Source organism: Rhinolophus ferrumequinum, chromosome 19 (genome assembly GCF_004115265.2).
Source record: "Rhinolophus ferrumequinum isolate MPI-CBG mRhiFer1 chromosome 19, mRhiFer1_v1.p, whole genome shotgun sequence".
Classification (NCBI taxonomy): domain Eukaryota; kingdom Metazoa; phylum Chordata; class Mammalia; order Chiroptera; family Rhinolophidae; genus Rhinolophus; species Rhinolophus ferrumequinum.
The window spans coordinates 4571110-4597781 of NC_046302.1; the positions used below are offsets into that span (position 1 = coordinate 4571110).

Genomic DNA, 26672 nt, shown 5'->3' on the forward strand with positions numbered 1-26672 from the left:
AGCCTTGGAAGGTTGTACGCCTCTAGAAAATTGTCCATTTCTTCCAGATTGTCAAATTTGTTGGCATATAGTTGCTCATAGTAATTTCTTAAAACTTTTTGTATTTCTGTGGTGTCTGTTGTCACTTCTCCACTTTCATTTCTCATTTTATTAATTTGGGTCCTCTCTCTCTTTTTTTAATGAGTCTGGCTAAAGGTTTGTCGATTTTGTTTATCTGCTCTAAGAACCAACTCTTGGATTCATTGATCTTTTGTATTGTTTTTCTGGTTTCTATTTCATTTATTTCCGCTCTGATCTTTATTATCTCTTTCCTTGTACTCCCTTTGGGCTTATTTTGCTGTTCTTTTTCCAGATCCCTTAAGTGTGAAGATAAACTGTTGATTACTGATGTTTCTTGTTTCTTCAGGTAGGCCTGCAATGTTATGAATTTCCCTCTTAGGACTGCTTTCGCGGCATCCCATAGATTTTGGGTCGTCGTGTTTTCACTTCCGTTTGTCTCAAGATATCTTTTGATTTCTTCCTTGATCTCATCGTTGACCCATTCATTATTTAGTAACATGTTATTCAGCCTCCGTGAATTGGTGTGTCTGCCAGTTTTTTTCCTGTAGTTCATTTCTAATTTCATAGTACTGTGGTCAGAGAAGACAATTGGTATGATTTCAATTTTCTTAAAATTATCAAGACTGGTTTTGTGGCCTAACATATGGTCTATCTTGGAAAATGTTCCATGTGCGCTTGAGAAGAATGTGTATTCTGCAGCTTTGGGTGAAATGCTCTGAAAAAATTGATTAAATCCAAGTGGTGGGATGTGTCATTTAAGGCTGTTGTTTCCATATTGATTTTCTGCCTGGAAGACCCGTCCCTTGTTGTCAGAGGTGTGTTGAAGTCCCCTACTATGATAGTGTTACTGTTGATCTCTGTCTTCATGTCAGTCAATAACTGTTTTATAGATTTAGGTGCTCCTATGTTGGGTGCATAGATGTTTACTAGGGTTATGTCCTCTTGTTGGATCTACCCCTTTATTATTATATAGTGCCCATCTTTGTCTTTTAATATGTTCTTCATTTTAAAGTCTATTTTGTCAGATATAAGTATTGCAACTCCAGCTTTTTTCTCATTTCCATTTGCATGAAATATCTTACTCCAACCTTTCACTTTCAGCCTGTGTGTGTCTTTTGATCTGAGGTGAGTCTCTTGTGTACAGCATATATACAAGATATGCTTGTATATATCCACTCAGCCACCCTACGTCTCTTGATTGGAGCATTTAATCCGTTTACATTTAAAGTGATTATTGATAGGTACATACTTATTGCCATTTTTATATTTGTAGTTAGATTGTTTTCATCTTTCTTCTATTTACAGAAGTCCTTTTAGTATTTCTTGCAATGCTGGCTTTGTGGTAATAAATTCCTTTAGCTTATTCTTTTCTGGGAAGCTCTTTATCTCTCCATCAACTTTAAATGATAGTCTTGCTGTATAAAGCAATCTAGGTTGTAGGCCTTTGTTTTCCTTCACTTTGAGTATCTCCTGCCATTCCCTTCTGGCCTTCAATGTTTCTGTAGAAAAGTAGAGCACTGATTTCCTCCTCATGGTTCTTCCGGAGGTAGGCCAGCTCTTCTTCAGGCCTTCGATCTGCATCTCCTGGTCGGCTGTGGCCAGGGTCAGCTCATCCAGCACCCTGCGCAGGCTTTTGGTGTCGGCCTCCACGCTCATGTGCAGGGCCGGCTCCATCTCGAACTTGGTTTGGAAAGTCATCCGCAGCCGGACATGCATTGTAATCTGTAGGACAATCCTGGAGTTCTTAATGGTGGCACCAAGTATCTTGTCCCACAGCTCCTCAATGGTCTTGTAGCAGTGGCTGTAATCTCTCGCGGGGCCGGGACCCTGCTTCTGGTACCAGTCATGGATCTTCACCTCTAGGTCACCATTAGCCACCTCCAGGCGGTGCACCTTATCAAGGTAGGAGGCCAGGCGGTCGTTGAGGTTCTGCATGGCCACCTTCTTGTTGCCCACCAGCAGCCCATCGGACCCGGGCAGGGCGCCTATATAGCTGCCACCGTAGCCCCCAGAGGAGGACGAGGACACGAAGCGGGCTGAGGACACCGACACACCGTGTTCACCAGAGCCCCCGTGGATGCTGGGCGCACAGAAGACGCCTCCCACCCGGAAGCATACGGTGCCATCGCCCAGACCCCCGAAGGACAAGGAGGCAGACAACTGGCCATAGCTGTAAGAAGTCATGGCGAAGGAGGACGCTGCAATACTGGCCGGTGGAGTTGCAGTCGGCTGGAGGAATCTATACCATGTGGTTTTAATTTGGCTTACATTAATGCAGTGGTTTGGCAGTAATTGCCACAAATCTTGAAATTACACTCTTTTCCTCTCACCTCCCCATCCCTTTATTAAGCTCGGCTATCGGAGACTTTGACTCTAATACCAAAACCAAGAGTCAAATTTCTGTGATGTCCTTCTTTTTGAAACCATCCTATGATGTGACCCAGTACAGTGCCAATTCTTGAGTCCCCCTAACGCGAAATACTCTAAATTTAACTGGATACTTTAAAGGCTGAATTCTGATCTCTTCTGCTCTTCACCTCCACTGGGAACAAGGTTTAACTTACGCAGGAAAGATTTAGGTCAGATGAAAAAATGGAATTAATATTTTCAACAAAAGACATGTTAAGCATTAGACTGTGCTACTGACTGCGGAAACATCATCCCCTGAAAATCTTTTACCAGAATCAAGAGGGAAGATGGGGTGTCATCTGGTTTATCCCCTGACTACAAGCAAGACCCCATGAAAATCATTCTAGGTAGTGAAGCTGCCGTATTTTTAAGGTGTGTTTTCTGCTTTTCTAGAGGACCAGATTCCACAATCTTCCTTAATAGTCTACTTGAGTTCCTGATGGTCTTCATGACTCAGGATTCATTTCCTTATGCTTAACGTAAATCTTCAAAGCTGCCGCTGGTGCTAATTTCCTCCTGTGTTCTCATTGGTACTGATGCAGAACAGCTGGTGCCTGCCCTCCGCATAGTAACTCTTCCTGTTCCTCCAGACAAAGCCCATCTCCTCCAGGCCAAGAAGGGGTGGTAGGAGAGCCAAGAGAGCCTGGGGTTTGTAATAGAATTAAAAGAGGGATCTTAAAGGGAAAGAAAAATTAATGAGGAAAAATTCCATAAAGAGGCCGGCAGTTGAAGGTAAAGGCAATCTAACTGAGTTAGAAGATGAATGGAGATCTTTGAGTTTGCTTAATTTTGTAAAATAGAAATGCTTACGATTTTTCTATGTGATCAAGGTGGGGCATATAATCCCTTTGAGTTTCAGTTGTCATCTCAGTACAAAATAAATAAGTTTATTGCCTAAAGAAAGGGGGCTGGACCCAATGACCTTTCTTGTTCTAAAATTTGGAATTTTATTAACCTATACCTGACCCATCTTAGCTACTCCAAAGATTATTGACCCAATTCTGAGGAAACAGCTAAGGGAAGATTTAAGAATCCTTGATGTATGCCTTTTTACGAAGCCACATTGTTAGTAACAACCCCCTTTCAAGAACACTGTCTCATACTTCAGGAAAGGAGAAAAAATATACCCTTGTATTTCCTCTAAAAGATAAATAAATAGACTCACTGCATGTGACAGCACCAAAGCTGTTTCTTAGGCTGATGAATAGAAAACATTGGTTGACGGAAGGCAGGCTTAGAGAAACAGATGAGATACATTTACAATTTCATTTGTCAGTAATATTTTAAGCTCTGAGATTTATCAACTAAAGAACAAAAGAGATTTGTGTTCAATTCTTTTCTCACTTCCTGATCTCCCTTCCCCATCTACATTCACCTTTCTGACACCGGAATTCAAACTGTTCCCCAACTTACAAAATGAGGCCATTTAGACCAAATGATTTCTGATTTCACTTCTATGATGAAACTCTGCATTTATGAATGTAGATTGGAATTTTAATAGTCTTTCTTCAGAATCCTACCACATATATAAGCCCTTCTGAATAGTCCCATACATTTAAATTAAGATGTCATTTTCTCAAAAAATGATTTACTCTCTGTGAAAACTTGGTGAACTTGGAAATCTCTCCTCGATGCCAAATAAGACCTTGAAAGTCATTGTAACCACCGTGCCAGGAGGCCGGGGGCATTAGGGCTGAGTTAAAAACGGTTGAGTTGTATCTTAAACTGAGTATTAGCCCATTAGGTTCACTCTCACTATTGTAACAACCAGAAAATAGTGGTCTTGAAAGACATGTACAGAGAGAAATCATCAAATTACAAATTATCATTTTACTAGACTTCTCTAATAATCATTTAATAATTCATTGATAAGCCTATGTCCTGGGAGGCAGTGGGGGGGGGCGCCCGAACTTCTTACAGGCTACATATTTTCTGCAAGTTCCCACTATTAAATGTCATTTATTTAATGCATATTTTCTATAGTATTGGCATACTATCAATATGTGTTATAAGAAAAGATATTTCACTTGTTTTAAAAAACTCAGACATAGACTTGAAAGAAGTCCTTAAGACAGAATATGTTTCGGTGGGCATACTGCATTGTGAACTCATTCAGAAAAAGCTTTTACAGACGTCAGTAACTAAGCTCTTCAGCGGAGGCCAGGCTGAAAATGAATCCTCTCTCTCTCTCTCAACTGAAGCCCCTTGAAGCAGAAGTTAGATGATTTTATTTCCCCTTCTAGTAAATATATGCTTTTGTGTCAGACAAGCCAAAAGCTACCACAGTTGGAATTCAGTGAATGTCAATATTTAATCTGTCCTTTCCTTTTCCATTTTAAACCACAATGCACCATCTCAGCATGATTAATAACAACCACCCCACTTCTTCTCCCCAATTGACTCCAGCTCTTTTTTTGCTAGGTAATGTTTTCAGTCGACTCTCCTCCAAACACAGGGACGATGGCCTCCTGGTAACCACTGCAGATGGGCCTCCACGCCACCTTCAAAGATAGCAGCATGGCAATTATTATGTCTGGGGCCAACACACCTGCTTCCAAACTGTGGGGTACGGCCAGAGCCTTCTTAGGAAGTGGGGACCTTTTAAGTCATCCTGCACACAGATGGGAAGAAGCAGGGGCCCAACAGGGGATGCGGGAGGCCCAATCTAACAACATTCTTCTTCGTAAGGACCATGGCGGGTTGTGGCTTTAACCTCTGCCTCCCTTTGCCTATTCCATGTACTCTTTTTCTCTAAAATAGCAAGGGCCAGTGGTGGACAAAGTCAAGAAACTCTGTTCTGCTCTCAGCCCTGCATCGGGATCTCCTGGTGCAGCACACAAAAAACCATTGAATCTTGGCCTTCCTAAGTTTCTTCTTAAAGAAGAAAAAATCTTATGTTAGGAGCCTAAGAGTGTTCTATGATTTAATGAAAGGATACTACTCAAATATTGGAAAATACTTCAAAAGCATTCAAAGCAATTCCCAACTAAGAATACCTTTCTTTGCAGAACATTAGGGACACCAAAGCCAGGAGCAGCAAGAGGCACACAGTGCAAAAAAAGGGAAAAAAGATTTATTTGCTTTTACATAAATTATTTTTAGTGATTAATATTTCTAAGATCTAAATTACTCTCTTAATTTTTCTAATCTGAAAAGCTGACTCCATGGTCTAACAAAAATGCAAAAAGAAACTTTATGACATTTTACACAGAACTACACTGTTGTGCAAAACACACAAATAAAGATTTAAACAATTGAAAAGGAAGACCAGAGTGTCAGGACTGGCCTTCAGAGGAAGGGCATGCACATCCCCAGTACTGGTAGGCGTATGGAAAATGGTTTTAAAATTGCTTGAAAACAATGAAATTGGTTGGTTGTGGGCAACATGTCAAGGTATTTAGAAGATAGGGGTTATGTTTGAGGATTCCCCTTTATTTACCATACCCTTTTACTAGGGTAGAGACATTTGCTATGGCAGAGACATCCCCTACTCTGAGACAGGAGTAGGTGAGCAGCGAGGATGGAAGAAATGGGGAAGGTGGGGCTGTTGCCTGACCTGGTGCTCCCACAGGGTGCCAAGATGACCTAGGTATTTAGGCATTGGCCAGAGAGCTCGGTCTTCTGGACAGCAGCAAGACCCCTGAAGGGAATCTTGAGTTTCAGGATTCTGGGCATGTCCCCAGTTCGGGTGCGAATTCGGTGGTCTCCATGCAGAGAGATTCACAGGAGGGTCAAATTTACCACACCCAACATCTTCCTGGAAAAGATCTAAAAGCCTGGGACACCTTCCTCGAGGCTGCTCCAGTCTGTGGGAGCCCCACCTCTGGGTAAGGTCAGCCATACTGTGTCTTCTTCAGGGAATTCAACTGTCCTTCTGGGTCAGGGGAGAGGTATTCACTAAGGAGACGTTGCTTCCTGACAGATTATAAGAAGAGTGAATGAACAGAAGCAAGCTGGAATTAGGACACGGAGGAAGGGACAATCCCTTTTGTTATAGTAAATAAAATAGATGTTCCACATAATTTTTACCTTTACAGCAAGGCAAAGGGAACAAGCAAAATCCTGGGCAGTGAAAGGGGTGTCACTTCATACAGAGGCAACTTGTAATTAGAGGAAAGCTTCTCTGGGGATTCTGTCAAAGCCCAGAAACATGGGAGCAAAATACTGAGATTCACCTTCCTGAATGCCTCAGAGCAGGACATTCACATATACACCTCTGTATTTCTGAGTCTTCACGGTGTCTCCTTATAGTCTCAAGCCCTTCCTGACCATTCAAGGAACATAAACATGACCTGTTTCTGCCCAGACTTGGCATGTGGTAGCATAGGTCTTAGAGAAAGGCAAGCTGCATTTTCAACTCCTCCTTAAATGCTTGTCTACCTTTATTAGCTCTGTTGTGAACCAGTGAATGGGAGGCAAAAACTACATGAAAGTAACATAAATTATCTATATGGAATTAATTACATACATAAAACATAGTATTACAGTGCTAGATACAATGAAGCAAGCTTAATAGCCATCCATAAATTGATGGAAACAAGTCTGCTTCTCCCTCAGTGCTTAATGAAAGCCTCTTTGTGGAGCACTGCAAATTCAGTGATCTAATAGTACCAACATGCAAAGCTCTGGAATGACAAGACATAGACCTTCACACTGTCACCTAATGGGAAAAGTACTATGTTGAGAAAGAGATCTTGGCCTCTAGTTCTATATCTTATTCTTTGCCTGTAAAATGGGTATAAAACTCATCTTTGGGCCATTTGACATTAACCTTATTACTGCTTTATTACATCCTTGCTACACTCAAGTGTTTGTTTTGTTATGAAATCAAATGTTGGCATCTTAACTATGGGTTAATAAATTACACTTACCAACACCATATATCTTTAAAGGAAACAGACAAAAATTAGATTCAATGGTACCAGCTATTAATTATTTCAAACATATAAAGTATCTTAAAAAGCAGCAAGTCAAACTTATTGCCATTCAATTTTAAATGTGTCTGTCTTAGAGCATCTCTCCAAAAGTCTCTGTCTTTAAGTTGCATGCACACAAAAATCTACAGACTGATGGTAATGGATGCACTCAGTGACAGAACCAGCGACGGTCGGCCGTTAGTCTTCGGTTCCAGAGGTCATCAGCTACAGACAGAAAAATAATTCTTGGAATGTTTAATTATCCCAGTTGCCTTACAGGTAAACATTTATAATAAATTATTTACTCAACGCCTCATCATTAACCACACAGGACCCTCTCAATGGTATGTAGCAGGTTGAATAGAGTCTGTTGCCTTTTCCATAAGGGTGGGTCTAGATGGCAGCAGAGTGACCCCCCTCTCCCAACTGAATCCCTCCTAGAGCTCAGGGATTTGCTCTGTTGCCAATTTTTGACCTCTGAGAAATTCAGGATAGAGTCACAGAAAATTGTCATTAGAGAGACGAGGCAGAATATCTAAAGGGAGGGGCAGTACAGGAGGCTTCATTCTGCCTCTCCCTGTCCTGTGCCAAGGACTGCAGTTTCTGGCACAGCCAAGATCTGGTAAACTCTTGGTTGTAAAGAAAACCAAAACCCACTATTTCACATCCTCTGAGGAGAAAAGTACTGCCAGACGAGGGAAAGCTCTTCTTATTCACTACATGACAGAACAGATTCTTAAAAGGCTGCCTCAGTCCTGCCTCATGTCTTGGCTCTCTCTTTTCACGTGGCCCAACGGTCCTCATGGTGAGCAGACCCTCATCGGACCAACCGCTCTGGTCGGCCCACATGGCAAACCATTATCCAGTGACCAAGGCCATACTTGTCAGGGAGACAGCAGAAAGTTCACTTTTTGATTTTAATATTCCTTTTTTTCCTTACAGAAACCATTCCTGGAAATACCTATAAATCATAAGTAAGGTAGGCTTAAGAGTGTTTTAGGCTGTAATTTCTAAATTTTTTATTAAGGTATAATATACCTATAGAAAAGCACACATATCACAAGTTACAGTTTTCAGAAACTGAACATACCCATGTAAATTTTTTTAACTCTGACTATAATATTTTGAAATATAAATCTCACAAAAGGATAAAGTGAAAAAATGCTCAATTTTAATGTAGTTCACTTATCATTTCATAATAGTTGGTAACAAAGTTATAAACAAAGCTTAAGGGAATATAATCCCTAGGCCACATTAGGTCACAGTAAGTCATTCTGGGTACATTAGCTTTATACCCCATAATGATGAATTACTGGCAGTCAGCACTTCAGGTAGATGGTGGATCCCAGACACAAGTCTCCTGGTCTCTGAAGAACTAATGGCAGTTTTCTAATCATTACGGAGATTTAGGATGAGCATTCCACTTCACTTGGCCACATATCTTCTAAGTGGAGAAGATCTGGGTTTTATTTACTTTTATCATGAGTTACTTAACAGAATAAAAAGATATATGTAACGTTTATTCATCTTTTAGCCATTTTTCTTCATGTCTGGCATATAATCCCCTCTCTTCCTCTTCTGTTGCAGGTTCCTATAAGTCACTCAAATTAAAGTAGCAAACAGATTCTACGGGTATTTTAATGCAGCATCTCTTTGACAACAGAGATGACTCCGACCCACACACTGGAAAAGGGCTGTTGCTATGGCACAATTACATGCCTGTTTGTGTTAGGAAGCCTCTCCAAGGAAGGCTCCATCCATGCCCTGTTGTTCTGGGAACTTCAGTACGTTGACTTATGAGTCCTGACAAGTATTTTCAACCTACGTATCTGCTATGGATGTAACAGGACATCAGTGCTCACATGTGAGTGTTTGCATGAGTGTGCTGTGTGCATCTGTAGAGCAGGAGACATAGGACATCAGAGGAAGAGCATACCAACGAGTTCCTAAGTGATGAAACATAACAATGATTCTATTACAAAGTAAAAATACCTAAGGCAAACACCAGTCAAATGTCTGCAGAGGCCTCACACCCCTCACAAGTCCATAGGAGGTGCTGGACAATCAATGTTTTAGGCCGGTTAACAGAAATCGCTGCCAGTGCAGTTCTCATGTGATCTATGTACTTCAGAAATGCACATGGAAGGGTGGCGGGAAGAAAGACTACAGAGATTTTGAGCCCTCACAATATTCACAGCATATTTCAATCTTGATCCTCTTCTCTCCAAGACAGCAAGGTATGGAGGGCACAGAGGGGCACTAAAGGGGGTGTCAGCTTTTCTTTAGTGGGTCCTGCCCCTGCATTGCCCTTGGATACTCTCACTGCCTGGGCATAAATGTAGGGATTAGGACTCAAGAGAAGAAAGTTGAAGCAAGAACAATGATACACAAGGCAGATGGGGAGGCAAGTGGAGGAAATGGGGCAAAGGCATCTTTGGAAGTCCCTGACGGTCTGGGAAAAGGGTAAGCTTGGAGTGAGGCAGGTATGCTGGATGGTTTCTTTTCCATGAGATAGCCAGGGTTACCCTTTAAAAACCCCAGTCAGCTCATGGTTTTCCTGGCCCAAATCCCTATACTACCTTCCCATTTCACTTGGAGTAAAATTCAAATTCCTCACCAAGGACCATAAGACCCTAAGCAGGCCTCTGACCTCTGAGCCCTTCTGAGCTCCAGCCACTCTGCCCTCCTGGCTGTCCCTCCAACACAAGCATCCTCTTGCCTTGCTGTTCCTTGTGCCTGGATGCTCTTCCATGAAATGGGCATGTGGGTACTCCCTCACTTGATTCAGCTCTCTGCTCAAATCTTGCGTCCTCGAAGACTTTCTCCACCATCTGCTGCCACCACTCTCTAGCCCTTCCCCGTTTCATTCTTCTCTAGGGCACCTGTAATCACTTGGCATTACATTATATTTGTACTGTTTATTTTTGGTCTCCGTGAAGGCAGGGGCTATGTTTATTTGGTGTTTTATCTTCAATGTTGAAGATATAGCAAGAGCTCATGATACTTATTGGATGAACTAAAGAAGAAATTAACAAATTAATTAATTAATGCATGCAGGTAGCCTATGGATGTTAAAAACCTTGACAATGAAATAAAGCAATGGCTGCAGCAGCAAGATATGAAGTTGATGCTGTGATCGGTACCTCTTCGCCAAGGCTTTGGCACTTCTCCCTAGTTGAGCAGGACTGCACCTCACCAGGTCAGGGGAGCCGGCTCTCTTCCTCTGACATGTCTCCCTGTTTTTGCCATGTGACATGGCCAAGAGGTCATGAAGGCTCCCTGAACCAACATGCCTTTGTACTTTTCTGATCACATCTCCACTCAAACAGCAAGGGCCTGAGAAATCCGTTAGTTCAAATGCACACCTGCAGGACTTCCACAAGAGGAGCAAAAGGTGAAAGACCTAGCCAGCTGTGGCTCTCGGCCACCACTGAGGGCAGTGTGCCTTTTGCTATGCTTCCTGGAAATGGGAGGCAAATTTTTTAAGTTTCCTAAACTGTATTATGGTTGGGGGATGGAAGAGAAATGATCGCCCTCATAGAAATTTTAATAAGGAAAAAAAACAAACTTCTATTTAAAACAGAATTACAAAAATTCAAATGACTGATACACATGAAAAAGTCACTTAGTCATGTAGGGAATTCAAATTAAAGCTTCAATATAATATGTATTACCCACCCACCAGAAATGGCTAAATTAAAAAGCCGGACAATACCAAGTGCTATGGAGTACGTGGAACAAGTAGAGCTCTCATAACTCTGCTGGTCAGAGTGAAAATGGGAAAACCATTCGCCCCCCCCAGAAATTTCACTTGTATATTTCTAACAAAACTGCAGCCCAAGGGAGCTCTGTGGGAGGCTTGTCGAGTTCTGCTGCTTTGTGTGTGTGTGTGTGTGTGTGTGTGTGTGTGCGCGCGCGCGTGTGTGTATGTGACATTCATATTGATATAAAAGTAACCATTTTAAAGTGAACCATTTAGTGGCATTTAGCACAGGTATGTTCAAAGTGTAAATAATACAGTGGGTTTTAGATAGATGTACTTTTCTAACGTATATACTAATGCAATAGAAATTTTAAAAATGGAATGACAACATAAAAATGAGCTTTTTCCTTGCTTTCACTCCTTTAAAGAATATCTGTTTTGTAAACAGAGAGAAGGAGTGGGCAGCATTTTCTCTTTAGCTATCGCTGTGTCGTTTCTTCTTTCTCCCTGGTAGAATGAGCTTTTATCGCTTTGGGTTATATAGTCCCCCCTTGTCTACCAGGGATATATTCCAAGGGCCCTAGTGGATACCTGAAACTGAGGATAGTACTGAACGCTAATCAACTTCTTTAACTCGGCCAGAAATGTGGCAGCAGTGTTTTCACCAGCAGATGCAGCCTCTCCAGTAATTTTTATATTTTTCAGCCCAAACCCACTGAATCTGTGTAACCATCCCTTACATACAGTAAATAGCTTGGTGACACTCATTTCAGAGGATTCCTTGCTTTCTGATGTAACACTTTGCCATAAATTGAAACACGTTTTCTGTTCATGTCTTCGACTCACAAATTTAATGCTTTTTTTCACCTTAACTAAGCATTTATCATGCACTGTGGCCGTAACTTTTGCTGTTTGACGTGCAACAGCAAAACTAGCACTAATCTCTTTTTTCTTCTTCACAATTTCATGGATAGAAGATTGCTTCTTACCATAGATCTTAGCAACCTCAGGATAGATTCTTTTTTTCTTTCATTATTGAAAACTTCCACATTTTTCATTTAAAGAAAGCACTTTACGGCTTTTTTTTTTGGCATAGCCGAATTGCCAGCATTATTTTTGTATTTTGGGACCGTTATTAAACAAGACTTACTTGAACACAAACAGTGTGATAAGGAGACAATGAAGCTGATCATCCAGACGGCCACTAAGTGACTTAACAGGCAGAGAGTGTCTACAGTGTGGATACACTGGACAAAGGGATAAGTCACATACCAGATGGAATGGAGCAGGATGGCTCGAGATTTCATTATGCTACGCAGAACAGTGCACAATTTAAAATTATTTCTGGAATTTCCCACGTAATATGTTTGGACCATGGTTGATTGCAGATAACTGAAAACACAGAAAGCGAAACCACGAATAAGGAGAGACTACTGTATATCATCATCCCTTCTCCAGGATTACTTAGGGGTTTTCTATGCATGTGACAAAACCCATCAGTAACATTTTCAGATGACTTTAAATTATACCTTGCTATTTGTGTTCACAATTAGCCAAGCTACTACATCTCCAATTCTGTGGAGATGGGAAATTGTTTTAATTCAGTAAGGGAAAAAGTCATAACGAAGTAACAATAAGTAAAAATAAATATGTAGTTGTCATGCAGGGTGTCATGCGGGGTCTCTGGTCCCACTCCCCACATAAGAATGCAGGATATGGTGAGACCAAAAAGGAACACACACGGAGCCATAGGTAGGAGAGTCATACCACTATAGTCTCACTGGCGGCTGGGTTGGAGACACAGGAAGCAGGAACCACACTATCCACAACCTGCCGTCCACTTCTCTCTGCCAACCAACCTCACCTGCTAGCTGCAATCTGTCGTGCTAACTGCAATCCGCTCTTGCTCGCTCAGCCACCATCTTCTTGCAAGCCCCTATTTTTCTGCTGGTGTAGCCACGGCAGTTATATTAGTGGCCAATGGCTCACTTGTTACAACTGAAGGCCAACTAGCCAGAGCTGATGGCCATCCAATCATAGTTGATTTACTACCTGAGCCAGCACCTTTCCATGTGAGGCCGAAGCCTGGAAACTGCACTCCTGGCTCTGTCCCCACAGTAGCAAAATTATTTTACATGTGAAAATCGCCTACAATGTCACATAGCCCAGGGAACTATGTCTGCAATGTGCTAGTGCTTTTCACACTTGGCACTCACTATGCTAACAGTGCTCAGGGCCCTTGGAGAAATAATGGTATGTATTTAGTAACTAGTTCCTCATTAGATGGTTTCTGAAGCACCACGTGATTATTGTTTGGAGAGCAGATAACAAGGTTAAAATTCAGTTTCTAGGATTGCTTCTTAGTTCTTGATATTTCCAAGTGGCTGATACATCCCAGAACCATGGGTAATTATCAATGATCGATAGCTACTTCAGCAGAGGCAGCTTCTGCATTATTATAAAACTAAATCAAGAAAAAAGAAGGGAAAAGGCCCCTTTTCAAGCAATTAATAAGGCTTTATCTTTTGTATTTTCAACCACAGCTGATAATTTCTGTCCTTATTTTTTGAGGTGATATTATTTATTTATCCTGGTGCTTTAATATAAAAATTACATAACGTAGGACGTGGTACTATGTGACATGTAGGGAAAATTATTAAGTTACTAAAATTGAAGCAACTAAGCACCTGAGCAGTGAGAAACCAAGGAGTGGGTAGGGGATCCTGGAGCCACCCAAAAAAGAGCAGCTGCCATTATCATGCCTGTATTCACTGAACTGATGCGTAACACACATGCCTGTCTGCACTCCCCCATAGGGAGTCACTGAGACCAGGGAGCAGCTAGGTCAGCCATGTGGCCACGCTCGCCTGGCCAGGACAGCTGGGCCAACATTTGAACTTAGGCCTTCCTGACTCCCAAATCCGTGTATTTACTGCCAGCTACACTGCCTTACAACAAGGCAAGATGCCAGAAAACAAAAGTGGAGATTAGAAAAGCGAGTCCTTCCCCAGGGGGTTTGCTCTCAATACACAGTGCAAGTATCCCATGGGTGCCAGGGAGGCCCTAGCAAATAATAGGTGTTCAGTAAATACTGGCTGAATATGTGCTGTAGAATATTTCTCCAAATATGTTGCTGGCGTCACTGCAGATCACTCTATTTGGAATGTGCCTTTCCAAAATTCTCAGAAGAGCTGCAGAAGTAAAATTATATTCTAATTTTTTAGAAAGATCCTCTATCATATGCTAAAATATGTCTAACAATACTGCTGTATCCAATGCTGAACTTAAGCAACTTTGTATAACTACCAAGGATATTTAAATCCACCACCAAAACATCCAAATCAATATCAGATTAGCTGACACTCATTTGAAAAATTAAAGAAGTCTTGGGTATGTGTGCTAGAGACTGTCCCTCCTGGGGGGAGGGGAGTACATCTTTTTTCATTCTGATAAGAGAGAAAAAATTCTTGAGAATGTTTATCAGTAAGATAGAAAGTGTTTTTCTATCTCTGACGCTTTGTTCTCCTAACCATTGGATCTCCTGTTGCTCTCAGATGCCAGCAGAAACCAGCATCTCCCAGCAAAGGCCCCATCAACACCCACTAGGAGAGCGGGCGAGAGGTTAAGATAAAGCCACTACCAGGTTGGGTTTCTGCACACATCCTAATTGCTGCCAGACAAGAATGTTTTCCTATTTGGCCAGAACCTGGTCCCTCCTCACCTAACCCCATTATCTGTTCTCCAAACACTAATCACATGGGGCTTCAGAAACCATCTAATGAGGAACTAGTTACTAAATACATACCATTATTTCTCCAAGGGCCCTGAGCACTGTTATTATGATGAGTGCCAAGTGCGAAAAGCACTTGAATGATGTCCTGGCACAGAAGGACTACTCAAAAAATGCCTGCTGAACTGAGCAGGAAAGATGGGCCCAGGTGTGAATGCTTTGGGTCCTGCCATCTCTGAAGAGGGCAGGGGCAGAACGCACACCTCTGCTGATCCCTTTCCCTGCATGTGAGGCGGGGAGGGAGCTAATTATAAAATTTAACAAGATAACCTGTTGACTATCAAAACAAGGACCTGTGTCACTCCATTGACCCTGCAGTTCAGGACTCTCACTGAGAATTCCTTCCCTGAATGGAGCAAAAGGGTATTCAAATCTTCTGTAGGCTTGGTGTGAGCGTGCCAGATCAGAGGCTGTGCGATCAGATTCAGGTAGAGGGGTGAAGGAGGAACACATGGGGCAGCAGGAGACAAAGCAAACATGCTGAGTCTTGGGTCCATAACTGGAGGGCAGGCCTACAGGTGAGAACACAGAGAACCTTGCAGTACTTGAAGGAAGGGCCTCAGAATAGGCAGGGCATGAGCCCTGCTGGGGCGAGACCTGGGTGAGGACCTGTCCCCAACAACCTCCTGACTCAGTAGCTTGAGCAAATGGTCCTATTTTTCTGAGCCCGTTTTCTGATTGGTAAAATGGAGATAACAACATCTACCCTCACAGAGACTGGGAAAGTTAAATGATACAATATACACCATGCCTGGTATTTAGCAAATGCTCAACAAACATGTCTCAACTACATGCACGACAACCGGGCCAGGAAGGTAGGAAGGTGGACTAGAGGCACAGAGGCCACATGCCCTCCACCCCCACTTTTGGGAGGTACGCTCAGTGCCAGTGTTCCTTTCCACTTCAGTGGATGCAGCCACATGGTTTAGTGATAGCTTAAACTGCTCCCCAGGTCCACGGGTCTATCTGGGCAGGGGCAGGGTACGTGTTTTACAAAAGTTTCAGCAGCAAACATGGAAGACTGGACTTGGGGACAAGGAACCTCAAGGAGAGAAAACTCAGTTCTTGGCACACCAGGCAAAGCTCAGAGCCTCAGAACACATGACACATTCAGTAACCGCAGCCCTGGGTCAGGACAGGTGTGGTTAGATGCTGAGCCTAGGAGACAGGGCTCAACATATTCCCTCCAGGTTTGAGTCCAGAGATGGAACCCAGACAAGGGTTCAAAGGCCCTTGGTTAGAAGGCGGTGAGGGGGAGGAGGGGCTGCACCTTTGGGCATTTCCAAGCTGTGAGGGTCCCAGGTGACAGGCCCTGAGGGGATGCTACTTGCTCTTCTGTCTGAGGGGTGAAATTTCTGCTCCAGGCTCTCAGATCTTTGTGGAAAGAATTATTTTCCTCCATAAACCAGCATTTCTAACTCATTCCCTCTGTTTTCACTCACCATCATAGTGTATCAGAGGAAAGATGCAGCGAAGCATCTGAAGGAGATTCAGCGAGGCCTGGCACCTGACAAGCTGTGTGGCCTTGGGCAAGTCACTTAAAACTCAAACTGAGAGTTCCGGCCAGGATCACTACAAGATCCCTTCTTCCCTATATTATCACATCACAGAGAAAGGAACTGGTCCATGAGAGGTGACTGATTTGTTGACTGATTTGAACTCCTCCTCATCTCTCTTCCTACTATTTCTTCCTAATCAACCACTTGATCATCACTTGGGCTCAACAGCCTTCCTACGTTCATCAACCTGATCATTTTCAACAGCAGAGCAGCTGGAGGGGAGGAGGAGAGAAGAAGAAGAAAGGAGATATGCGTGTGTGAAATCCACTAAACATGGATTTCTAAGAAAATCAGAACAATTTTGACTTTTGGTAACTCATGCAGTTTCTGCCTATCTCCTCTTTAGGTAAGCCAGACAGCATACCTCTGGAATTTTCTGGATTTATTTTATCTCTAGGATATGACAAGCGTTGAAGGCACATGATAGGCAAATCATATGCTAAATTATTAGCAGAGTTGCCAAGTAGTTTCGCAAGTAAAAGGGTATCCTTTCTCTTCTGGAGAAGGATCTTTCTTATGTGCTGCTCCAACCTGGGGAGGCAGGGGTAAGAAACAGTCCATGATGAAGATGGGTTGGGATCTCAGAAAAATGCTTTTCCATCTGGCCTGCGCTACACAAGGGTATTACTGGAAACAAAGACAAAGGGGGCGGGGTTACAAAAGAAAATTGGAACATTCTGGATAAAAACTGTGAGCAACTTTAAAACTCTATGTTTTCAATTCCGTATGTTGCCTGGGTTCCATTTCTGTATGTTATTACAAGAGAAATCACTGACAGCTCCAGAGTTATACAGAAGTTTTACCAGCTGTCCCCCAGCCCCTATCAGCTTTCTTCACTTTCCTTCACCTTTTAGGCACTGGAAGCGAGACACACATGGCACTCTATCCAGTAACTCATCGCAGCCACTACCTGGTATCTGTCAGGTATCACACACTTACCATGTCCAAATAAAAACGACTCACCCCCATAGTGCCCATGTCTCGGTCAATGACAACTGTAACCTTCCATGAGCTCAGGCCAATAGCCTTGTAGTCCTCTTGTCTCTTTTATTGCTCTCACATCCTACATGTGATCTATCTGATCCACACACAGCAAATCTGGTTGACTCAGCATTCAAAATATACCCACTACCTCTTATCTCCTTCATAGGTACTACTCTGTAAGTCCACACCCCCATCATTATCTCTCGCTTGTATTATTTCAGGCTCCCTGCTCCCACTCTTCCCCTCAGATAGTCTATTCTCACTATAGCGGCCAGATGGATGTTTCTAAACACAGGTCACACCATATTGCATCTCTGTTCAGAATCTCCTAGTGCCTCCCCATTTCAGAGTAAAATTCCTCCTTTCAGTGGTCTGTGAAGCTCTACATGATGTGGCTCCTCATTCTCCCATGAAGCAGCTTCCTTGATATCCCTCAACTTCATCAAGAAGGGCCTGCCCCAGGGCCTTTGCACTACATGATCCTTTCCCTCTAGGTCTGTACCGCTTACTGCCTTCACTCCTTCGGGTCATCATGCAAATGTCACATCCTCACAGAGTCCTTCCTTGACCACCTATTCAAAAATTGGAACCCACTGACATTTCTGATCCCTATTCTTTCCTTTTCTCCAAAGCACTCATCACCTTCTATAGCATGTAATTAACCAACTTAGTTTATGGGCTCTTTCCCTGCACCAAAATGTAAGCTCCAACAGAGCAGGTACTATCTATTTCGTTCACAGTACCTGGCATATAGTACATGCTCAATATTTGTTGAATGAATGAATAACATTTTCACCTGAAGTCTCCATACAGGGTTCACATGTTATATATTAAGTGTCAACTTCCAGATAGCTCCCCAATCTGACCTTTCAACTTAAGGGCAAAATCTAGAGTCCAAGATGTCTCATCATCACAAAACTGATATTTAACTGCTTTCTTTTCACCAGTTTCTTTATAACTCTGTGGAAAAGCTTCCTCTCTTCCCTCTCTCTGGTCCTGTCCATTCCATAACTTCTCACTCAATCTGTTTCACCAGTCATCTCTTTAATACGTGAACACTTTCACGTCAAACACTGTTTTCTGTGACACATGGACAGACCTACAACTATTCCAAAAAACAAATAAAGAACTTTGGAATAATACTTCAGAACTATTAATCTTTACTATGAGTCTTAAAAAAGATATGCATCAGGTATGTATATATGTATATGGGGGGATTAAGGGGGGCGGGCGGGGCTTGGTCCAGCTGGGCAAAACCATTTAAGGGTCTTCCGAAACTCACTGTTTATTAGCAAAACCAAGTGTCCTGATTATCTGATTTGAAAAGAAACTAAAACCTGAACCATTAGAAAGTATCTAGAAGACTGCAGTCTTTGCAATGAATTTCCATTTAGTGATTTCAAAGGGAGAAGAACACATTATTTGAGGGACAGTTTCTTTTGTTTACCTAAAATTAGAAATAACAGTCATAATTGTTTTGAAGGGCTCTAAATGGTTTCAGAATTTGGGGAGAGTAATTTGGCCTTTTGCAAACAGACAAATTTCTGAAATATAATTCTGAAACATGCACCTCTAAAATAAAAAGCAATTCTTCCTGCCCTTGATTTCCCATTGTTCTATTTGTTTTCTGAAACATAGAGCAGAAAGACATCCTTTTACCTTCAATCCCTGCTTACTACCTCAGACTTTTAAATCCTTTTAAGTACCAAGAGACTTCTTCCATTTCTGCTCCAGTGTCTTCCAGCTACCTCCCCATTACTTTCTTTCCACAGCCCCGTTTTCCATCTCATTAGGCTGTGTATTTACTCCTCTAGGCCTCAAGGCTCAGCTCTCCCTCCCACTGAGACACAGAGAGCTGCAACTCATCCCCCTGCGTGAACTGGGTGAAGATGGACATTTCCACTGGAGCTGAGGGTCCATACCAGCAGCCAGGCCCAAGCTAATTATCACTGCCCCCTACAAACACTTCATCACTTCAAGCTGCCCAACAAGCTTGGCAGATGCTGAGAAACTCCTGGTAGTGACCTCATCAGCCCATCACCTTCAGGAGCCATTGACTCACCACAGAACAATTTTTCTCGCCATGCAAATCAACTGGCCTCAGAGTGGCACCACTTTGCAGTCGCCATAGGCCCTAGACACCACAGTCACCTCTGGCCTCGTACCACCCTCAGTCTCCCTGTGCTCTTTTCTCTTTGCGCAACTTGGCACTTGATTTGCAGTTTTGTTTGTGAAGGGAGGTGGGAAGTATTACAATATATAAATACTTATAAATGGTCCCTTGTCTAATTGCTAAATAAGAGTGGTGATTTTTGCCAAGCAAAAGAACTTACTTATATAATCACAATGCTAACAGGAATTTGTATTTTGGGGAAGTTGGAAGAATGATGTTCATAAAAGAAAATAATGTGAAACAGTAGAGCTGCCTCGACTCATCCATTGCAGAGCCTCACTTTGCCTATGACACGTGAAGTAGGAACCAAAGGATCTGGCGACCATGGGGGTTGTGAGAGGCACTAGTTCTCCCCCTGAAATGCCCCACTTCTGCAGGCCCCCAGCCCTCATCACAGTCAGCTCCCTGCTGTCTCTCCTGGAGCACAGCATCCACTGCTCCAAATTTGCTCACCTCTAACCACTTCTCTGCCTGCAGCCTCAGAGACCCCTCACTCTCCTTCCTAGACCCCTAAGAGTCAGGCTTTCCTTTGCCCAGCAGTCCCTCCCACCCACCCTCACCTCTGTCCTCTGTCTCTCCTCCAGCCACCACCCCGTCCTATCCCTCAGCTATGCTCTGCCCACTCTCTCTCCTCCTCTCCTGTAGGCCTTCCACTTGCCACTCTTACGACAAACTCTACTCACCTTTCAAGTCCTAATTTAAATGTCATTTCCTCAGCAAGGCCTTTCCTGACCTTTAAAGCCGAAGCCCCTTATTTAGTACCCTCCCATAATTAATTATCTAATTGCCCACTTCTTCCAACAGATTGTAAGCTGTGGGGGACAGATGGGACTTTGCCTATCCTGAGGCCTGCAGAATCCCTATGGCCCGCACACGTCCTGACTTAGGGCAGGCACTTCATAAATAGCTGCTGAATGAACTAATAAATGAAGGATGGTGTCCAGGAATACAACAAGGTCGTGCCTGAAAGAGGTATGAGTGGTGGGACTGGGAATAGGGAACGGGGACAGGCACTGTTGACAACAGGAGCTAAGCCTTGGATAGCAGCCATAGCAGGTGCTCTTCCCAGGAGATGGGGGACACATGCTCAACCTTGTCACATCAAGGGAGTCATGGAGTTAGGGGCTTCGAGGTGAGAGAGAGCCAAGGCACAGCAGAGGGAAACATCTCCTCATCGACACTTCATCAGTCATGCCTCTTCTCAGCAGGCAGGTTCACTCTCAAAAAAGGCAGAAAATCCACCCATCCTAGGATAACTGTGGAAGGTGACAGGAAGACAGCTATATGTGCTGTCAGTCAGTACTGAAGCCACTCTTTAGCCCACACAGGCATGTGCGTCTGCTGCCCTAAGACACATGCATTCACAGCTTCCAGGTCAGATCTCCTGGAAAGACTTACCATGCTTTGCCGGAATCCTAAATTTTGACTTAGGTGGTCACTGTATGTTCTTTCTTAGATGCTGCCTCTGGCCACGCCTCTCGTGGTCCAAATCTAACTTTAAAAGCATTCTTCTACACTATGAAGCTCTATTCAGGATGTTTTTAATTAAAAAGAAAAATGTGAAAATAGTGAACTTTTACACAATAGTGTATTTAAAATATTTTTAGTAATTTTATCTAATTTGCTATGTTGCTATATGATTCCCTCCTTTGCCAGAGTAATCAAATAATTCCCTAATGAGAAGAAAGCCTAATTTGATTTTCCAAATTACAAACACACAGTTATATGTCAAACTCATTTAAAATAGAAATCAGTAACCATAGCAAAAACATTGAACATGGTATTCTGGCCCGAGGTGCAGACATTCGCCAGAGAGCAGCACCCTGTGTGACGTGACATTGTGTGCCTGTGCCACAGTCAGCTGAGCCCAGAACTTGCAGTGATGATAGTGAAGTTAGTGCTTGTGTGTTTTAACTTAATGTTTTACCATGAGTTATTTTAAAGGCAATATAATCTCATCATGGGAGATTATTTTCCCTAAAATGAATAAGCCAAACAAGGACCTAACTATGCTTATTAAAACAAATCTTTAGTTTTTTGTTTAAGAAATGCTTTTGTGTTTTAAATCCTGAAAATTATTTTATGATGAACTCTACTCTTTAAGAAAGTAGTTCAACTTAACACGTATTAAGTTTATTCACATTTCCTGTGAGAACATATGCTTCTGTTTGTATCTATCCCTTCCATGTCCTGCCTCTATGCTCCCTCAAACACTGTGGTATCTGATATCAACCCAAAAATACTCCACTAAGGCCCCCGAGTGCACCCAGAGCCCTTCACTCTTCCTTTCCTACCTCTGCCCCTAACCCCAAGTCCCAGCCAACCACATCTGGCTACATTTCAACCAGTGCCTTCAAAGCTTTGGGAGGAGGAAATAGAAGGTATTTTCGTTCCCCCTGAGGCTTGGGAGTCCAAGTTTCTATTTCTAAAAGGGCAAAATCAAAGGGAATAGGTTTAGATCACAGCAGACAGGAAGACATTTATAAAGAACTTCCCAGAATCTCAGGGATGGTGTGGGCCCCAGATGTTAGCAGACAGGGGGTTTTGCCTATCTTGGTTGACCACTCAGACTAGTATTTATGAAATGCAGGCCCACGTCACCAAACATTGTTGTAGTAGAAGATACTTCTCCAGAAGCATTTTAAAGACACACGTAGTTTCCCAGGCAAAGGGATACAAAACATCAGTGACTCCCAAGCTTTTCTTGCTGAAAACCTAATGTTCCACTTCAGGTCTAAAAAGGAACCACAGCCATGGCTCTTTTTTAAATGTCCCACTTAATACATGATAACTATCATCACACCATCAAAGCAGCCTGTTAACCTGCAAAATAATATTTCTGTTGGCTGAGGCCTCCTGATGCCTTTTCCACCACTGTTCACTTATCCAGCACACACTTACAGAGAACCTACTTGGGCCTCGCACTGTGCTAGGATCACAGCATGGCTTGAAGACTGCACGTACAGCAGGCATCAGACAGACCATCAGAGAGCTGGGCATGCGAGCCTGGAGAAAGCATGATGCTTTACAGAAGGATATCTGAGCAAAGCCTGAAAGCGAGTGTGGACATTGAGCCAGTGGGTGAAGGGAAAAGTGCACTCAAGAAGTGAGGTTCAATGCAAGGAACTTAGGAGGTGTCACAGAAGGGACTAGGTTTGCTGGGAAGTCAAGATGGGGGCTAGACTGCAAAAGGTCTTGTGTTTGGTAAGCAATGCAGAGCCAAGCAAGGATTTCAGGCAAGGAACCGACATAGCTGGATTTATGTTTCATACCAGAACTCTGGTTGATGTTCAGAATAAACTGAAGGAGAACAGATGCCGGGGGTAGGGGGGTAAATCTAGGGCAACATATCTCAATTTAGATGTGTATACTCATCACCTAGTAATTGTGCTAAGGTGTAAACTGTGATCTAGTAGATCTGGGTGGAATCCATGATTCTGGATTTCTAACAAAGCCCCAGATGCTGCAAATGCTATGAGTTCTCAGACAACACTGAATCACCAGAGTCTTGGGGAAAGAAAATGAGGGTCTAAGCTTGGGCAAAGCCAGTGAATAGGGGACAAGTTCCAGAGGCAGACATTTGTCTTGTCACTCTTGTTGTTCCCCCTGGACCTACCTATCAGAAGTAGGTCCAGAGATGGGAGAGAGGGAAACAAAAGGGTATATGAACAGATGAATGAAGACAGAATGGCTTTGGCACCCTTAGTTGAACTGAGTTGGATCATCAGAGCCAGGGACCAAGGGAAAACTGCCACTTTTCCCCATGTGCCTGCTGGATTTGTTCTGCAGCTCTGGTCCTCCACTAAACCAATTTGGAGGATCTCCTTGACTGCAGTACGCACATGTGTCTCTTGGGCACCTTCTTTCTCCTCCCTAAATGTGCACTTAGCTCATCAAATATAGCAGTAAATTGGGGGTCAGGAGAAGAGCTTTGTGACATAATTACCTGGAAATCCCCTGAGGTTATCATCTTGCTCTCTGGACCACAGTTTTTCTCAGCTGTGAAACAAGGGAGTTGAACTAGAAAATGCCTACAGTCCTCTTTCCATAATCCTATAACCTGAGCTCCAGTCTTCTAAAGCCTTCCTTTTTGTTACCAAAGATCTACTCCAGCTACTCTTCATGCACAGAGTCAGGCTTTATCCCAACTCTCAGCCTTCAGCAACTACTGAAGGGAAATACAAGTAGTTCACAAAAGGAAAAAAGTTGGGGAGCTCTTTTCTAGAAGCGTTGTTGTTTCAATTTCCTTCATTGGTTATAAAGGTTGACGGATGGGAATGGAGGAGTTACAGTCAGCTAATTTCTCAGACAAGCTTGCATTTTTCAGCCCAGTGAACCTCTCTTTCAGCTTGTTCTTCTGGTCATGAGTCGCAACAACAAACACCACTTCCTTGAGAAGGTCAGGGCCTCAACTTCACTCAGACTGAGGAAAGGAAATGTAACACATCTTGCTGGAAGGCAAAATGAAGCATAAAAGAAGTTCCCCTCTTGGAGAAAATCAGGGCACAATCAGGGTTTCTTACTCCTGAGGTTTCTTCTTTTATTCTTTACTCAGAAAAATTCCACCAAATTATGAAAATACTCATTAATATAATTTCAGTCTCCTAAGAAGCCTAATCCATTGTGGGGATTATATGCAAACTGATCAACATAATAAGTCTAGTGAAAACCCATCACCACACATAGTTACAAAGTTTTTTGTGATTAAATCCTTTAAGAGCTACTCTCAGCAATTTTGAAATATGCAATACAGTATTAACTATAGTCACTAGGCTGTACATTATACCCCATGACTTATACATTTTATTTTGACCACCTTCTCACTTTTCACAAAAGTAATATTTCTTGATACATCAAAAGGGATAAGACAATAAGTAGTTAGTGGAGAACTTTTTCCTGACATAAGGCATAATCTAATCTATTTTAAATAATATCCACACCACTCCATTGTTATCAATAATGTCTAAAAACATTAGGCCAAGCAAAAATTTGCAGGGGACCATAGCTACAGTCAGATGCACTCACTGCCAGCTGTCAGATAGGTGATATCAGTGAGTGAAAAAGGCTGGGTGGTAGAGAACAACGGGGCAATCCTCACAACATCCACAAGACTCGTGGCCTCTGTGTGGAAGAGACAGTAAGGGCAATGGGAAACCATGTGCTACTCAGTGACTATCAAGGACCACGAACAATGCAGGCCCAACTGCTACTTCTCAGTTTTCAAGGGAGAAATTTGACTTAACATGACATTTGGATTAACATGAAGTTTCCTAATTTTTTTAACGTTGGCAGTTTATTCATAATTTTTAAAACACTGACAGACCACAGTGTATATGCCAAACCAAACATGTCTGGACCAGATGTGGCCCATAACTGCCAATTTGCAACCTCTCACGTACAAAGCAAGCCCCCATCCATCAGGAACTTATAAACCCCTAAGTCCATGGGTTTATAATCAAGGCTCTCACTTGCCTTTGTATCAAATGTTAATGCTATTATAGGTTTAGAGATCCTTCATTGTCTGATCCCCCAGATTAATCCAATTTATGTTGCATATTCCCCTAAAAAACACTCTATTCTAATGAAGTCAATCTCCTGCATTCCCATGAACATATCATTTTCATTTCCATCTCTGTCCTTTTGCTCAAGTTATTTTGTTCCCCTATAATGCCTCTCCTCTCTCTTCCATTCATGAGGTACAATCACATCCCACCTCTCCACACCATTTTCTTTGACTCCTCTGGTGAATGTATCATTTATTATCAGTACCACAGTTTAGCATGTAGTCATACACTGCTGTTATTGTGAGCTAATCGTTTCATATGTATTCATTATTTCCTGGTGAGGCTGTGAGGTCTGTGGGGGAAGGGGCAATGTCTTGGTGTCTTCTTCTGGCGTGTTTTAAGCAAGGTAATAGGAGTACACATACACCATAAGATATAAAGACATCTGGGACATCAGCCACAAAACACACTACATTAATATAAAACAGACCAGCCACTGCTAACTTAGGATTCCTTACAGTGGGAAGGAGAAGAACTCCCTGGCCCAAATGAAAAAGGTCTAGTTAAGAAGCAGTGCAAAGCACAGAACTGAAAACAGCAAATCAGTGTCAACATCCTTGAATTCATCAGTCTGCTCTATTTCCTTCTGGAGTCAAGTCAATACTTGATTGGTCTAAAACTTACTTGGGGGCTTTCCAGAAACCAGGTGGAGACATACCAGACCCAGGGCAAAGTCAGGTCCCAGGAAACCATGGCATTGGTCTCTGTTCCATGAACCACTTTAACCCCAAACCAAATGGGACCAATACTCTTGCCAATGACCTTACTCAAGAGGAATCCTGAACCAACCCACTGCCTGGCATCCTTGGGTTATCCATTTTCCTAGATCAGCCTGATTCCTCTATAATTGTCACCTTTAGCCAGACATGTCCAGCCTGACCTCAGGACTCCAACACCCACCAAATGTTTGAATTTGTCTGGCTAGTATATTGTACTCCTTCAGAAATACTTCAACTATGGACAAGTGCCTACTACAACAGCTAGAGAAGCTAGAGATGGCAAGAAGCATCTAGGCAGTGTGCTGTTCCCTTCCTGTCTAGGATTGTAGTCTGGGCAAGCTGAAGACAGATTTTAATGTCTTCGTTTTGAAACAAAGACAACTCACCTGGCATCGTTAGGCTGTAATTAGGTTTGCTTTTTTTTTCTATGAATTATATTCTCCCTTCAGTATTTAAAACCATCTGATGTGCTGGGAGGAAGGGGGTGGCAGGAATTCACTATTGCTGTGCAGTATTTTCATTTCAGCTGAGAAGCTTAATTAATGTTGATTTCTACAAACAAATGCTCTTCAGAGAATGATAATGACATACTGAGATTATGAGTAAATTAAAAATTAACACTATCTTTGAAAGGTTGTAAAAGACAGGCAGACACATACCTGGCCACAAAGTCTTCTTTACATATTACCAAAGGAAGAGATGAATTTTGCTCATAAATGCCCACCATGAACTATGAAACTTGCCCTCTTCATCCATTGAAAACAAAGATGTAATATATTTGTGGAGCAAGATTGT

The 26672-nt window shown here is 42.6% G+C and overlaps 2 protein-coding genes across 7 annotated transcripts in view; both read right to left on the bottom strand.

The window, feature by feature from the left end:
- LOC117038651 (keratin, type I cytoskeletal 19-like) overlaps positions 1 to 2244 on the bottom strand; it is a 143204-nt gene extending 140960 nt beyond the window's left edge. Inside the window, 2 exon segments of the mRNA XM_033135560.1 lie at positions 1549 to 1623; positions 1626 to 2244. Coding sequence (XP_032991451.1) covers positions 1549 to 1623; positions 1626 to 2244 — 694 coding nt within the window.
- The window catches only part of LDLRAD4 (low density lipoprotein receptor class A domain containing 4), a 572354-nt gene that overhangs the window by 193328 nt on the left and 352354 nt on the right, over positions 1 to 26672 (bottom strand). The gene's annotated exons all lie outside the window — the stretch shown is intronic.